This window comes from Doryrhamphus excisus, linkage group LG7 (assembly GCF_037039965.1).
Source record: "Doryrhamphus excisus strain RoL-2023G ecotype Guam linkage group LG7, RoL_Dexc_Guam_v1.1, whole genome shotgun sequence".
NCBI lineage: Eukaryota > Metazoa > Chordata > Actinopteri > Syngnathiformes > Syngnathidae > Doryrhamphus > Doryrhamphus excisus.
Genome location: NC_136363.1, coordinates 23,825,021 through 23,841,105, shown reverse-complemented (window position 1 = coordinate 23,841,105; position 16,085 = coordinate 23,825,021). Strand labels below are relative to the sequence as shown.

Sequence of the window (16,085 nt, the reverse complement as noted above, 5' to 3'; positions counted from 1 at the left end):
TGAACACATGAGCTCGTGTCATTTACCTGCCAGACCCCCAACCCAATGTCCTTCCTCCATGTTGTCATGACTGGCAGGGCGAGCAGTTCTGCAACAAAGAGAAAGTAGTAACTTTATTAACTTCATTTCATTTTGGTATGAATCCGATACCGCTTGCCCCATTACAGTCATAGGTCAGCCGGAGCCTATCCCAGCTGACTTGTGGTAACAGGCAAAATAAAGTCAACACGCAGCAATGTGTGAATAAAACAATGCACCAGTCTGCACCCTAACGACACACATGATAGTATATCACCATAGACTCTCATGACAACAGTACCAACCCGATTCGGAGCCTGCCTTTGGTATCGTTCAAGTGGATATTTGTATCGATCCACCGAGCCCAGTTTCCTGTTTGAAAAGGCACGGTGACGCCGCGCTCCACGCGCACGATGCCCTCGCCGATTCCCGTCACTCGTCTGCTCCCAAAAGGAGACATGTGTCCTTCGGCGGACATCAGGACTTGCAGCAGTCCCTTGTCCAAACAAGTGTTCGGCTCCACTTTACAGGTGCCACTGCAGCGACTGCAGGGTCGCGTTGCGAGCCGGCTGTGGTCATCTGTCATCCTGTGGAAGGAGTTGCATTGTGTGCAGCCTGTCGGTTCCGGGGGGTTCGGTTCCGTCTACAAGGCGACGTATCTCGGGGGAAGCGTTGCGCTGAAAAAAGTCAAGAAGTGCACCAAAAACAAACTGGCTTCTCGTCAGAGCTTCTGGGCAGAGCTGAACGCCGCACACCTTCGCCATCCGAACATCGTGCGCGTCGTCGCAGCGACCACGTGTGTTCCGGCGGACCTCGAGGACGACGGCAGCATCGGAACCATCCTGATGGAGTTCGTGGGCAGCGAGAACATGCAGCAAATCATCGACGCATGCGTGGAGCCGCTGGAGGCGGACAGGTGGCTCAGGTATTCTTTGGACATCGTGCACGGGCTCCACTTCCTGCACTCCCATAGGATCGTCCACCTGGACATCAAACCGGCCAACGTCCTGCTGTCCAGTCAGGACGTCTGCAAGATCGCAGATTTCGGCTGTTCCGTCCAACTGGACGGTGGCGTTTCCGACGTGACGTCATGCCTGAGGCACGTGGGAGGCACATACACGCACCGAGCCCCGGAGCTCTTGAAGGGCGAAGGTGTGTCTCCCAAGTGCGACATCTTCTCCTTTGGCATCACCGTGTGGCAGATGATCACGTCCAGGCAGCCTTACCTGGGCGACAGGCAGCACGTGCTCTACGCCGTGGTGGCAAACAACCTTCGGCCGTCCCTTGAAGACCAGGCTGTCTTCCGGTCTCAGCGAGGACGACTCTGCAAGAACCTACTGAGCAAATGTTGGACTGGAGAGGTTCGCAGCAGGCTCAGCGCACAGGAGGTGATGACTCAGCTAGAGACCATGAGATGACCACGACATGACCACGACATGACCACGACATGACCACGAGATGACCACGACATGACCACGAGATGACCACGACAGCATTGAGGGAGAAGCCTGGCGTGTCACGTTCATCATTTCTTCTACAGCAACGTAGCAGAAGCTTCCAAGGCTTCGAGAGGAACATCCGCTTGTGTGGCTGTTCTACTTTTAGCAAGTTTTGTCAGCAGTGGTGCTACTGCAGTGACTGTGGTGCTACTGCAGTACTGCAAGCACTTTGCTGGTTTGAGGGTTGGGGGGTGAGGACCATTTGAAGCTTTTAATATTTTGTGAATGTAAGTTGTGATGACATTTAGCTTTCATTAAATGACACCGTTCCTATTTTGCTGACGTGTCCTTTGAAGAACCTTTTCTTTATATTTCACATATTGTTCTTCACACATTCCCCAACCAAGGCATTAAACCAGGGGTGGCAAACTGGAGCGCCACCCAGAGGTCGTAATTAGATCAGTTCATTTGATTGAAAATGCATCTTGTTTTTATACTTTCTCATCTCACGGGCCAGATTAAACCCATGTGAAGGCCTGATCCGGCCCGCATGCATGTTTTGGGAATGTGGGAGCAAACAGGAGTACCCCATGATACCCCCACACACGGGGAGAACATGTGAGATGCCCAAGCTAAGACCCGGAACCCAGGTCTTCCCCATCTGATGGAGTGGCCCTTGTGCACGTTGCATTCAATCCCAATGATTCTGGTTTTATTCCGTCCTTTAAGGTAGTCAAAGTGCCAGTGACAGTAAAGTGAAGCCATTATTCATTCACTCGTCACTCCCACACTGGTGGTGGTAATCTACATCTGTACCGCAGCTGCCCTGCGGTTGGCTGATAGCCACGGCCTGACCGCCACCAAACATTCATTCCCATTCATGCACCAGTGTGGTCAGCACTGGGGGCGAGGCGGCTGAAGTGACAGCGAGGAGGGAGTGAGGGTCGCCAGCCTTCCGGTTTCTGAACAACATGCCACTGCCGCCATTAAAATTTAGACGCACAAAAAATACAGAATAAAAAAAAAAAATGGTGTGCACACACGAGTATGTATTCGGCCCAAAAGGAAGTGTGGAGGAGTGGTCACATGAGTTAGCTACACCGTGTTAGCTGTAAACCGAGAAGAAACACTGCTGTAGATAGGATCTTGTGCTTGTGCTCATTGCTTCCAAGTACTCTACGTACATTCCATGCCTGTTTTTTACAATGACTCAAGACACCAACTTCCAACGACTACGTGACTTCACTACTGCAAGCCACCAACTCACAAGTACAAGTACTCACAAGTACAACTACAACATGACTCGACTGAAACAATCAAGTGACAAGTACAACTTACTACACTACTCGACTACTACAAGCCACAAAGTAACAAGTATGTACATAGTACAAACATGTCCTGCAAGACAGACAGTATTGAAGTATTGACAGTATTATAGGAAAGTGTTTCAAAAGTTGGGACTGTTACATAATACTCATGGTTAAAGTAAATGTTTTTTACCTGCAAAACACTTAGCACATTTACCAACTGATGACGCAGCATGAGGAGAAAGTAGGGGTTCAGTATCTTGCCCAAGGATACTGCAACATGGTCACAGGAGGACCGAACCCACAACCTTCAGGTTGAGAGACGGCCAGCCTACCGTCTGAGCCACGCCGCTCAAGGTCCTCAAATACACAGTTAGCATCGGAAAAAGAATAGAACTAAAATGATCATAAGACATGAGTGGCAGGGCAGGATGTGTTCTGTACGGATCACCAGCTGTGTGACAGAACAGTACATGTATTTATAGGCGCATGTTTCAGTATGGAGTACACAGATGTACACAGATGTACACATTTCCTCTATGGTACACATCAAAATTGAGGGACAGGAAGCGTTTATGGTGAATAAATCCGGTACAGTCCAGGCTTCGGGGAGCGGGGGAAGCCAGAGTTTGAGAAGCATCTTCCGTGTGGGGGCGCTTGGCCTTCCAGGTGAAATACGTCAACAAAGACGAGTGGATAAGATGAAAGCAGTGTGCCGCCATTGTTCAGTAGGGAAGGGGGCGGGACTTCCATCTGCAATTATTAACACAACACTTCAATTAATCAATAATAAAATCGTCATTCATACTGTTCAAACATTTACTCTTACTGTTATTTGTCTGCATCCTTGCACTTTACCAAAAACAAGCCTTGTAAACTACTTACTATATATTATGCCATGTTCTTTTTCTTTTCATTGGAGAATTGTATTCATTGCACAATTAGCTGCTTGCATGAAACAAAAAGAAAAAAGTGGCAGTCGTGTCATTGAAATAATGCAATTATAATAATAGTACATACAATGCTGTCTAATACAATGCTCTCTTATACTTACCAACGCGTACAGTCTCTCTACGCACTCATCTTATGCTATACTGATTGTATTTACAGTCCTTGCAGACCTTGACTTCTACTGTAGCACACTGTTATCATGTGCCTATCTAACATGGGCAAAGAGTGCAAAGAGTACTTGGAATAAAGGGAGTGACCAAATATATTGTAATTCATGTAAAACGAAGAGGGGGTAGCGTTCCTTCTCCTTTTGGGCCACGTGGAGGTGGTCAAAAAGGGTTAGGTCATGTATTACATGATGTACACATGTATGTATGATGTACATACATTACATGATGTATTACAAAAGATGCCATTACAAAAAGCATTGAAGTTGTTTACACAGAAGCTAAGCAGTTTTATGTTTTGCATGTTGTGTTCTTAGTGTAACCAGAATGTTACCTTAAAAGCATTGGTACGTACCAGACTGATGGTGGCGTAGTGTTGCACGCGTACTCATTACATCATTGTGACTCGCTCTGGTGAAATGTTGACTGCCGAGCCAAAAGGCTCCAGGCTTTTGCTCTGATGCGGACTTTGATCCAAACCACGGCGGATCCGGTAGAGCTTGTGGGCCACACATGGAAGCAGCATCAACACTTTCCCCGCGATGACGCACGACGGCAGTGCCAATGCCACCACAAAGCTGGGGGGCATGTAAAAGCGGTAAGCATCCTCTTCGAAGGCTCGCTTCCAGCCAAACAAGAAGCCGTGGAATGTTGCGATGAGCAGAGCGATGTAACCCAGCGTGGACTAGAACCAAGACACAAGAACGTGATGGAACAACTGTCCTTTGCATTGATTTGGGATTTTGTCTGATTCACAGTGTCAGAATGATGAAGACATGTTCATTGTTTAGATGTCCTTTGGCGTAGGGCCATTTACTATTTATTAAGCATGAAAAGAGCCATTTTACACCCTTGCCCACTAACAAAATAAACATCAGTATTAAAATCAGTATCTTATAAACTTTTCACAGTTTCTTCATTTTAACAGATTTCAACATCAGAACACAACAAATAGAAGTGCAGCGTGCATGTGGAATGGATGCCAACTCACAGGTAACGACAATATCATCTTGGTTAAACCTCAATATCCCACGCCTGATGATATTCTGTTCATACCTGGATGAAGCCAAACTCCCTCCAGTTGAGTGTGTGGTGAACAGAAGGGATGGAAGTAATGGCCAGCAGTGACATGAGTCCAAGACTCATGATCCCAAAGGAAACATACATCTCCACCCTCCAAACCTCCTCTTCATTCCAGGAATTCTCCACATTAGAATGGACCTGCCAACACAGGCAATGTTGACACAAAGCCATGAATAATGTCCTACCTACTACTGCACTGCCACTCCCCCCGACCAACGTCCCCCCGTCCTCATATCAAAATCCAGTTTGAGCGGAATAACAACGTATTCAATGCCATTGTGGGACGTTCTGGATGGTTCCCTTTAACCTGTCTACTTGCCATCAATCCAATGCCCCGAGAATACTAGACTTGGATCCAGAGTGACAATATTCACAGGCTTGAATCCAACATGATGCCACAAGAAATTCATAATTCACACAATGATATCGCTGTCTTTCGCCTTTCCTCATTGCACCACTGAGAAATCTTTTTCACATAATTTGCCTTTTCAACTCCAACTGGCTCGTGGTGATTTATTATAAGAAAGACAAAACATTCATTGGGTATTAGTGGTGACTCAAAGAAGGCGCAGCTTCCATGCTGGTGGGCTGCTAGCTTGGGGTTTGAACAGATTGCATCGGGAAAACCTCTGACACGTTCTTGATGTTGGTTGTGTTTTGTCGTGTTGGATCAAAGTTAGAAAGTACTATCCAGAAGTTCCCACATTGGCACTGAGGACTTTGCTATGAACATCCAAGATGTTCAGTGACAACCAAGCAAAGGACACCACACCGTCACCCACGCATCAAAACAACCACGTTCTCATCTTCTCTCTGGAAAACAAACTCCATGCTGGTAGTGTAGTGGGCTTTGTTTTTGGTCTGCTACACATAAATAAATCAAGTAATAGCATGAGATACTGCTTATTTCTTGCCGTGTGTCTTGCTTCTGCTCCGATACTGCACAAAGCCAGTCTATATCCATATAATGGTGCTTCAAGTAAACATTGATATTTTGAAAATATGCATATATCGCCCAGCCCTTTGAGGGAGTCACTTCTATGCTAATACAGCGAGTCAGACAAGCTATGGACTTGGAAATATAGGTTAAAAAGCAAACAATAGTAATGGATACACTAGCATCAAATGGTTTCTGACCTGTTGAAAAGCAGTGTTGAGCAGCAGGTACCTCTCAGACCGCCTCATGGGCAAACAGAGACTGTAGAGAACATGGATAGAAGCTAGGAAAAAGCTTAGAAGGCCTAACTGTTTTCGGCATTGCAGCCATCCCTCCAACCAATGTGGAAGGTGCCTGTACTTTGTGCCATAGTACAGTTGGTGGGCGGCAGCTATCTGGCCGGCCAGGTACACCAGTGCCAACAGAGTGATCGCCACAGTCGGCAGCGTCCGGTTGACCATCTCAATGGGGATCTTGTAGAAGTCACTCTGTTTGTATTTCAGATAAGGGTGGATGATATCTCTTACGAAGGAATAGGCGAAGAAGAAGACAGACAGGGTGACAGCGGTGAGGACTGGACCTTTCCAGCCAGGAAACAACCGTAAGGGCATATTTTCAATGTCCTGAGATGAAGATAGTGTACCCATGTCTAGCGGATGGAAATGTAGCTGGCGGGCTAACTCCATGATATGATGACGAGCCTCCACCGAGTCACTGCACACAAACACCTGCAGAGGAACACAGCAGAGATGCTGGAAATGTATCAGTGCATCATTTCTATCATCCTTTTTGGAATATAGGTGTTAGCTGTTAGCTCCTTTGACTTCACAGTTCACAGGCACAATGTGAAAAACCCTCATGGCACAGAAGCCCCACAAAGCACTTCCTCCTTGGAGTTGGTTTGTCTGGGTTTGAAACATGGTGACAAATTGAAGATAGAATGTCTCCCAAAGTCCAACTCAATTCCACCAATTTTAACTGAAGTTGCAAAAAGCAAGTTAGCAATTGCTAATGTACACTATGCATGGTGGGGATGGTGTGCTGCTGACCTCCACTTGAGCTGGTGTGGAGTGGTGGATTGAATACTTCAAAGACCTCGTCACACCCACAGAAACACGACAGTGAGGAAGCCACTTCATGGTTTCCCAGGAGGTCAAAAAGCTCCTTGGTGGCAGGGCTCTCCTTAAGGCCCTGGAGTTAAGGTTTTGAAGGATGCTCTGGGTGTGACTCAGATTCAGGTGTAACAGTGTGGTGTGGTTCTTGTTGTGGAGCTGTGGACCAACTCTATACTCTTGGAAGGATCCTTGAGGGTACATGAGAATTTGCCCAAACAGTCTACATGTGAGAATGGGGTACCACGCCACCTAAATCAAGCAACACCCACACTGGCTGCACAACAATCATTACCAAATGATCGACAAAATCCATGACATTTAATAATTGTGTCACTTCAAATTGCTGAAGTTGTATTCTAATTGGTTACTTTTTCATTTCATTCGGTTTCCAACATCACATCTTGCAATGACTTGTATGTACTTCAAAAAGAATGCAATGAAAATGTGTAGTTGGTACCTGTGTGCTGGCATCCTTGGGGGAGGTCTGCAGCATGGCCCAGGATGATATGACGTTGAATGCTTTGACCACGATGGAGTGTGGCAGCAGCATGGACAAGAACTCAGCATTGGACTCTGGATACTGTTTCAACCTCCTGTTGTTACTTACATCCACCAATATCTTTCCTGCAAGGAGACAAGTCCCAAAAATCTGGAATTATTCTCCTACTTGCGTACTGCCAGCATTTCTAAAGAATAGAGCTAAAACAGTGTCCAGATGGTTCAAATCTCCGTTCGGCATCTGTGTGGAGTTTGGAAGTTTCATTCCAACAACCTGTCCAGGGTGTACCCTGCCTCTCACCCAAAGACAGCTGGGATGGGCTCCAGCACACACTCTGGTGGGCACTGTTCAAATGTTGATTACAACGCAATGTATCTTTTGAAGAGAAGGGTATTTACGCTCTGTCTCCAAGGACACTCCAAGCCTTGTAGAAGAAGTGTGAAATTTCCTTCCCTGTCTGCCTTTGCTGCTTTTAGTGGCTTTTTTCTCACCATGCCTTCCTCGCTGCCCCGTTGTGTTTTTTTCCCCCCGCAGTATTTTCACTTGTCTTCAGTAGTTTGGTTTGTTGCATTTCTAGACCCGTAACCTTCATTCATACATTTTCTTTGTACTTTCTAGACATTCCCTTAATACGTGAGCATTGATGGACACTGTGGGCTCCACAGCAGCTCACTGAAAGTCAGTCAAACATGGATGCAGTAAGTTTGAATAGTTCTCTACCTTCCAGTAAATGCTTGAGGTCCAACAAACTAGCGTAGTGCTCTCGATGGATGGCTAAGATGACGACGTTGGCCTTGCCCACCGCGTCCTCATGATGTGTCACGTCCACCACGTGGGGGAAGACTTGGGCTGCTTGATTTGGATACCGACTGCCAATCACCACGTGGAAGCCGCAGCGCAGCAGACGAACAGTCAGACACTTGGAGAAATCCCCTGATCCTAGAATTGCAACCGTGGGTTGGCTCTGCAAGTCTCCGCACTTGTTGATCTTCGGGAGGAGGTAGGCGGGGCCATCGTGGAGATGGTGGGATGACACGGAGTTGTGACTGCTGATCATCATTGAGTATCTTCTTCTGTGCTTTAGAGGATCCAAAGATGGAGGAAATGCTGCCGGGGGGAAATAAAAAGTGTCCATTGAAATCAAACCAAAGAAATCAACATGTTCACCTTTACTACACGGAAAGAAACCCTGTTCAGATCATTTAGATTAGTGGCAACTTAAAAAAACCTTCCTGTGTGTATTTGAGCTTGATACCATGTGATTAAACTAACATTTTATCACTTTACTCCAACGCTATTCAATAACTTGATACTAATACTATTTTTAGACTTCAATACTTTTTTCCCCATTTTGCATGCTTTTATATTTTGTAGTCCGACATGATTTTCCAACAAAAAGCATTGTTCTTCTCAAAAGTGGCTGTCAGAGTAACCTTTGAAAAGAAAATGTCTCAAATAAGAGAAGGTAAAGAATTCAACTGACATTTCTGCTATACTGTAAAATCCTCAATCAATAGCGAATAAATGTCAGTTTTTCAATGTTTTACCAACTCAGTCACAGCATAGAAAATAAAGCTTTCTGTTGAACAAAGGTTACAGGCAACCAACCATCTTAAGAGAACAATACACCCCAAGTTCAAAGCCTGTCAAAACCAAAGTTTACACTTTTAACATTTCAAATATAGAAATTATTTGCAACAAAAGCTCTTATACTATTGCCATTCCAGCAATCGTGTATTTGAATGTGTAATACAGTCCATCACTAAACAATTCACTTCAATCCCTAACAACCAAAGATAAAAATCAACGCTTTCATCAAAAGCTTTATTCAGGAATAAGAGCAACACAGTAGTGGAAGAAATGCTAACACTTTTGTGAACCAGTGAACTTAAAGGCTATGAGAGTTACCATGACTTTTACTTTTGGAACACCTCCAATGTGAAGCAGAGTTGAGGAGGAACCCTGATGGTCAAGATGGAAAAAAGTCCAACCAGCGGGGCTGCTGCAATGACTTGAAGTACCACAACACCCTTCATGACGATGCCAACATCAGAACACCCACTGACTTTCTGGTGACGTAGACTCCAGGTGGTTTTCTCCACGGCCTCAGTCATGTCCTGTTAAAAGATATTGACGTCAATTAATACGGGACATTTCTTAATACACAGTCATAGAAAAATGGTTAATTCCTGGTACAATCCTTTATTTACCTTCCAAGAGTGTTGGGCAGTACAATGCTGACATTCATGTAGGAAGTGTGGTTGTGGTTATCATCAAGAAAAGCATGGAAGGTGCCAGTATCAGCTCTTGAATGACACTATAGGAGCTATTTTCTCATCCTCATATTTGTTCAAACCAATGTCCCTTTAGTTGTACCAGTCATTAAAATGGATCAATAATATAAAAAAAAAAATCAGACCTCAAAACGCTGACTCACACTTGCTTAAGGGGTCGGCATGGCACAATAAAACAAGAAAGTAATCAATAAAGCACTATTAAACACTGAAAACACATCAGAAGACACGGAGCTGCCTCAACTAGCTTGCACTCGGCCAGCGCCATCTTGAAACATGAGACCTCCGCATCAAAATCAGTCTATAGATATGAACGATATGCTTGTTTTTGATATTGTGCTTAACAGAAAGATCAATATTTTTAAACATCGATATATCGCTCAGCCCTAAGTTATGGAATATCTGAGATTATAAATCCATGATTCTTACATTTCCTCCAACATCCTACTTTCCGGAGATGTGTGCGGCTCAGGTTCCACCCTCCATGGCCAGTGGGTGAAGCACACTGACCAGACCACTGGAACACTTCACGCACCATTCACTGTAAAAGTGCAAACAAGGAAGGATTTTAATGTCGTGCCGACAAGATGGCGCTCCTTGATGGTCCTCCGAACCTTGTGTATTGCATTGTTGTTACCGACTAATAGTCACATGTAAAGGTGAACGTGTTTATTCATGGAAAAGTCAAAAACACTACAACATATCGCTGATGCTAGGGTACAGAATGTCAACAAAACAAAATTGTTCGACACTAAACCGATTCCAAGTGAAAACCAATGTATATTAGCAGTGCCACTGAGGGAGTGGACGACTATTGACAGTTCCCGCTGACCACACGACGCTTATTTATTGTGACTCAATAAAGTAAAGTAATATACATTTAGCTGATACTTTTGGAAATATTCATGAAGGAAATGCAGCAGACTTACCGCCCAAAGTAGTGGCCCGTCGTCCCAAAGGCTCTTGGACGTGACTGTGACGGTTGACCACTTCTGCCCACAATGCAAAGCGCGCAAGACGAGATCTCGCAGGATATCGCGATATTCAACGTCACTACCTCAATTGATGTATGAAATCCCGGGACAATCCTAACAGGTTTATGGACCTTCTTTGTCCATAGTTACGTTTAACTTTAGGACATGAAGCAGCTGTGTTAAATACACTTAAATGCTTACATAAATACATTAAGTCTCTTTTTTCCGGCGTGAATGAATATATATGGACATGCCTTAATTGGATCTCGGGGTTCAGACCTCTTTAAGATCCGATAAGGATACGTGGCAATGTTGTACACATCTCTGCAGTCATGCTCCAGGAGAAAATAAGTTTTTGGATTCCAATTGATAAAGGATTTTGCGATGAGGAAACATATCTCGAAGCGTGTCTTCCGGTTGTGTAGCCGAGGATGCAGAATGGAGAGCATCCATACGAATTCATATATCCCATTCTTATTCCAGCTACACTACGAGTTGAGCATCCACGATGTACAGAGTCTGCTGTGAAGGTACAAGAAGAAGACATGCATCTTCTGACCTTCCATCTCCAAGCACACCTGTAGCGTGGATGACACGTTCACGTTCATCAGACCTAAATCAAGGTGACCTACCAGCCGGTAAAATCCGGTCGATGATTCCTCTCCTTCCTCTCCCCTGAACGCCTTTTTAACCGCGTCTGTCACTGCCCCGTGGTGCGTTCATGTTATGCGTGGACGATCCGACATCCCAATCTTCCAATCAGTGATAGACAAAGCTTCCGGTCCGATCCCGGTGTTGTATACCATATATCATATTTGAGTGAGTTCACGCCAAGTACCGCCGTGGAAGCCCCCCTGCATCACCAGAATGCTGGACGTGGGCGGGCTGCAGGAGGAGCAGACGCTATTTGCATACTTAGGGATCAGGATAAGGACCATAAGGATAAACCATTGCATGCTAGGACATTTCTACTAACACACACAAAGCGACCATTGTCAAAAGCATCAATATGGTATAATATGGTATGTTACTATGTCACCTTCATTTCCGTTCAACTCCGTGTAGTAAGCAAAGATGGCAAGTGTCATCATTTACACTTACAGTATGTCACTAACACGACAATAATAAATATAGAGTAATACAAATAATCGTGCAATAGCAGGCAGTCACCGCTGGGAGGTAGCACTTCACAATGTAGTGCTTTAAAAACAAGTCGTATTCTTCTAAATTAATTGCAACATGGACAGGAAAGAAGGAAAACTGAAAAGATCAGATTACTTGATATATGTATGCGGAATACACCAGTGAAAACAACCGGATTGGAGTTTAGCAGTACGCATATTGGTACGGAAAGTACTGCCAAGTATGTAAAGCCATGCAGTAACCAACATCCACCACACAGTGGCGGCAAAGCAATGTGGAAAAGAAAACGTCCAGAATTTGCACAAAGAAGAAGATCGTAGCAGTCATGGCGATAGTCGTAGCAGCCTTCTTTATCATAATAATTCTATTCATTGTTAGTATTATCCGCTTATATTTAATTATCGGGAATGTATCAAACTATAAACCCGAAAGCAAAGGTCGCATTCCTGTGCTTGTCGTTGCGGGATCAGGTAAAACATATGCAGTGTTATTTATGGTCACTTTTGTTTCTTTGCGGGTTTTCTAATGTTTTCTCGTGAATGCAGTTCTTAATCCGGGAACTCTTCGATGAGTAATTGACTGACTGTTTTTTTCCGACTAAAAGTGCTGATACTACAATCAGACCAAGTAGTAATCAGTGTCCGTAAATGAACGCACTCAAAAGACCGTAAAGTACTCAAAGATGCTGACAAAGACCAAGTCAGATGATGCTACCACAAAATATGTCAGTTTTCCATTTGCATTATTCCACCAGGTGTGAATGAAACACTGACGTGTTTGTTTTTAGGTGGTCACACTACAGAGATGCTGAGGCTGATGGAGAGTCTTTCTGCTGCCTTCTCGCCTCGTCTTTACGTTCTTGCTGATACTGACAGGATGAGCGAGGACAAAGTCCGTGCTTTCGAACGATCCAACGAGTCCTTCAACTCTGACCCACAGGTACACACACAGTGTATGTATAAATATATACTGCAGCCAGTAGACCAAATGCATGTACAAAATCAAGGATTTGTGGACTTCACACGCTGACTGTAAAAAAATTGAATGAAGGTGTGCCGTAGTATTGTATGTCGTGTTGCATTCATGCACAACTCTTACCACGCGTACACACAAAAGCTAATGGTAGAAGAGTGAAACTACAAATGCCCATGGCTGGCCAAATCCTCCTGCTGCCCGCTTCACAACCTGACCATCAAACTCCTTCACAGACTCGGTGGCACTCAGCCACATTGGAGGCTTTTCCAGCATCACCTTAACTGAGGTAATGAGGCCTGCGCTTATCTGGATGTTGTTGTGGGGTCTTTTGTGACCTCTTGGATGAGTCATGGCTGTGCTTTTGGCGTCATTGTGGTTGGCCCGCCACTCCCGGGAAGGTTCACCACGGTTTCATTTTTTGGCCATTTGTGGTTAATGGCTCTCACTGTGGTTGGCTGGTGTCCCAAGTCTTTAGAAAGGGCTCTGGAACCTTTTCCACACCAACAGATCTGAATTCATCTCAGTTATGTTTTATCGGGGGGGGGGGGGGGGGGGGGTACTTTTTTATGTAAAAAGTGCAGCATTTTGTCATTGACTGACTACAATTGGAAAAAGGAGCAAACAGTTTTTCACACTACTGTACGTTGATGTCTTTGCAAGGTGGTAGACTTACCAAATGCAGTACTTCTTCCAATACTTCTGTAAATGTTTCCTAGTACGCCATTCATCGGATCCCACGGAGCCGAGAGGTGCATCAGTCATGGAGTTCTTCGGTCATAAGCACCCTGAATGCGCTGCGTTATTCTGTGCCGCTGGTCTTTCGCCTCCGGCCCGACATGGTGAGCGTCTTCAGCATATTGAAGAGCATGTGGGAAGAGAGGCTTAGTCAACATCTGTCATCTTTGGCGCTTTTCATTCAAAATGTGTTGGCTTGTTTTTGTAGGTGCTGTGCAACGGCCCGGGAACGTGTGTTCCTCTGTGCATGGCAGGACTCCTGCTTGGAGTGGTGGGAATGAAAAAAGTCCTGATTGTTTACGTTGAAAGCGTTTGTCGAGTGGAGACCATGTCGCTCACAGGGAGAATCCTCTACCACATGGCAGACTACTTCTTTGTGCAGTGGGCCAGTCTGAAGGACCGCTACCCCAAATCCATTTTCCTCGGAAGAATAGTGTGATACTACTTGTTCCTCAGCATTGAGTAAATATGATTGTTACCTGTGTGTACTGCATATGACACATTGTGTTGAGCTCAGCAGTAACCAATCAGCCAATCAGTGTCCACGTGCATACGCACATCACAGAGCGAGCGGGTGAGTGTGCTAAAACAGTAATTTGAAGCTATAATTTCATGTACTGCAAACACCCACATAAAAAAGGGGAAATACTGTCTTCATGCCTATCATGTATAAAACAGGATCAATTTCAGCCTGTGTTTGTCCCAAAGACGATGAAACAAACAAAAGGGTGGAACCTGGGTTTCCAAAGTATAACAGCGCATTGTGCACCAAATCTACTTTGACTGACCTCCCACAGAAGGTGTAAATGTCATCAAGGTAACTAAATTCATCCATTGAAGACTATATGCAAATCAGCTGACCTCTGCTTTGAAACGCCATGTCAGCTCCAGAGTATGTGCCTGGGTGTTTTGTCAAAATTCCTACCATCTATTCTTTCGAATCAATGGGGGAGTTCTTTTTCCATCATGCTCCCGTGGAAGGTGAAGAGTTTTCCATTCTTGGAAGAACATTGTTGAGTCTCATGGGGTTGGACGCGGGCCCCCGCTAGCCGTGTCTAGCATGAGTCGCCAACTCGCCAATTTTTGGGACTTGCAGATTGAAAGAACATTCAGAAAATCACATCAGTGTACTAGTAGTAGTAGTGTGGCGGAATGGAGTACAGATTCTAAATACACACTCGGCCATGCAGTACACGTCATCTGTAGGCTTTATTGTGCCAGTGCAGATGTACTGTACGGCAACAATACCGTTGCATTTCTTATGATTCACTTGGAATGTCGGTAGAGAGAATTCAAAAGCACACATTCTTGAGCAGGTTGAGGCAAGAAGTGGGAGGTGGAAAGCACCACTGTCAGCATCCACACTCTCCCCCATGAAGCTGGAAACTTTCTGCTGTGGGGATTCTATCACCAAAATCCCTCCTGAGGCGTTTGCACCTCTGTACGATTGATTATATGAACCATAAAAATGAAGTGTTGATAACTACCAATCAATGAAATACTTAGTGTACTGCAGTGACTTAGTGTGTGAGATGCAGTACAGAAGCAATCACCATCACCCCATTCAAGCTGGGCTGAGTACCTTGCTCAAGGACACTTGGTGACAGGGGATGGAACCCTCAACCTTCCGTGAGGGAGACACACGGGATGATGCTGACAGAGCTGAAATGATAAAAAATGACAATGTGCTTGAGATCATTGGCAGTCTAAGAAAGCCACGGCTGACAGATACTTCTGTTTAATTGCTTTTACTATCATAGCTTGTACTCATACACTACATATAGTAGTACACACACTAGATGGAGTAGAGTACACAAAGTACACTAGAGGAGATGGAGAAGGTAGAGTAGATGGAGCATTCAGCCTCAGGTGATAGTTGAGCAATGAAAGCCTGTGTGTTTGTTTTCAAGGCACGTCCTATCAGAGGAATGCGAGCGGTCTTTATCAGCCTCGTAGACTTCCTGTTGCAGAAGCCTGAACACGCCTTGTGCATACTGGTGAGAAATCATACCATCAATCCAGGCCACACTTTCCCAACTCTCCAAATGTTGTCATTGACATGCACGAGTAAGATGTGAAAAAAGTCCGATGTTTCATTCTTGATGTTGCATGCTTCATGTTCTTCACTTGACAGGTTCTTGTGTAGCGCAGATGTACTTTCGATGTACTTTCAATTCAACAAGGAACATACCAATCCATCCGTCTTCTTTCACCAATTCAGTGTGGATGGCTCTCAGCAGGGAAGCCCAGCCAGACTCCCTGGCCCTGGGCCACCACTTCCACTTGGGGGGTTGGGGGTTGGGGGGTTACACTGAGGCTGTCTCCGGCCAGCTGTGAGCCATGGTCCCTGACCCAGTTTCCTACAAAGGAAAGGAAAGTCATTTTGGCCACTTGTGTCTGCGATCTTGCTCTTGGGAGCGTAGGAAGTAGGAGAGGCAGGAGAGGGTG

At 45.1% G+C, this 16,085-nt stretch overlaps 3 protein-coding genes across 7 annotated transcripts; 2 read left to right on the top strand and 1 right to left on the bottom strand.

Moving 5' to 3' along the window:
- Positions 1 to 353: 353 nt before the first annotated feature.
- Positions 354 to 1,805, top strand: mos (MOS proto-oncogene, serine/threonine kinase). Its single transcript, XM_058060961.2, has one exon. The coding sequence runs from the start codon at positions 432 to 434 to the stop codon at positions 1,434 to 1,436; it is 1,005 nt and encodes a 334-aa protein (XP_057916944.2). The 5' UTR covers positions 354 to 431; the 3' UTR covers positions 1,437 to 1,805.
- Positions 1,806 to 2,114: 309 nt separating this feature from the next.
- On the bottom strand, positions 2,115 to 15,947 carry steap2 (STEAP family member 2, metalloreductase). Of its 5 annotated transcripts, none has more exons than XM_078792546.1 (9): positions 15,829 to 15,947; positions 15,220 to 15,299; positions 13,576 to 13,749; positions 8,237 to 8,623; positions 7,475 to 7,641; positions 6,103 to 6,630; positions 4,939 to 5,103; positions 4,238 to 4,567; positions 2,115 to 3,517 (listed from the first exon to the last, which is right to left on the bottom strand). In XM_078792546.1, the coding sequence occupies exons 3-8, from the start codon at positions 13,655 to 13,657 to the stop codon at positions 4,274 to 4,276; spliced, it is 1,623 nt and encodes a 540-aa protein (XP_078648672.1). In that variant the 5' UTR covers positions 13,658 to 13,749; positions 15,220 to 15,299; positions 15,829 to 15,947; the 3' UTR covers positions 2,115 to 3,517; positions 4,238 to 4,273. The 5 variants fall into 5 exon arrangements, with proteins under 5 accessions (XP_078648672.1, XP_078648674.1, XP_078648673.1 ...); XM_078792548.1 differs by lacking the exons at positions 13,576 to 13,749; positions 15,220 to 15,299; positions 15,829 to 15,947 and adding exons at positions 9,437 to 9,633; positions 10,240 to 10,351; positions 10,740 to 11,104; XM_078792547.1 differs by lacking the exons at positions 13,576 to 13,749; positions 15,220 to 15,299; positions 15,829 to 15,947 and adding exons at positions 9,425 to 9,633; positions 10,240 to 10,351; positions 10,740 to 11,103.
- On the top strand, positions 12,214 to 14,315 carry alg14 (ALG14 UDP-N-acetylglucosaminyltransferase subunit). Its single transcript, XM_058060964.2, has 4 exons — positions 12,214 to 12,397; positions 12,715 to 12,866; positions 13,619 to 13,741; positions 13,846 to 14,315. Exons 1-4 carry the CDS (start codon positions 12,253 to 12,255, stop codon positions 14,074 to 14,076), a joined length of 651 nt encoding a protein of 216 aa, XP_057916947.2. The 5' UTR covers positions 12,214 to 12,252; the 3' UTR covers positions 14,077 to 14,315.
- Positions 15,948 to 16,085: the final 138 nt, after the last annotated feature.

Coding starts and splice junctions, on each gene's coding strand:
- mos (XM_058060961.2), top strand. CDS start 432: ATGCCCTCGCCGATTCCCGTCACTCGTCTGCTCCCAAAAGGAGACATG.
- alg14 (XM_058060964.2), top strand. CDS start 12,253: ATGGCGATAGTCGTAGCAGCCTTCTTTATCATAATAATTCTATTCATT. Junction 12,398..12,714: donor GCTTGTCGTTGCGGGATCAG/GTAAAACATATG, acceptor GTTTGTTTTTAG/GTGGTCACACTACAGAGATG. Junction 13,742..13,845: donor TTCGCCTCCGGCCCGACATG/GTGAGCGTCTTC, acceptor TTGTTTTTGTAG/GTGCTGTGCAACGGCCCGGG.
- steap2 (XM_078792546.1), bottom strand. CDS start 13,657: ATGCACCTCTCGGCTCCGTGGGATCCGATGAATGGCGTACTAGGAAAC. Junction 8,624..13,575: donor TGGAAGAAGTACTGCATTTG/GTAAGTCTACCA, acceptor TCCCCCCGGCAG/CATTTCCTCCATCTTTGGAT. Junction 7,642..8,236: donor CCTCAAGCATTTACTGGAAG/GTAGAGAACTAT, acceptor GTCTCCTTGCAG/GAAAGATATTGGTGGATGTA.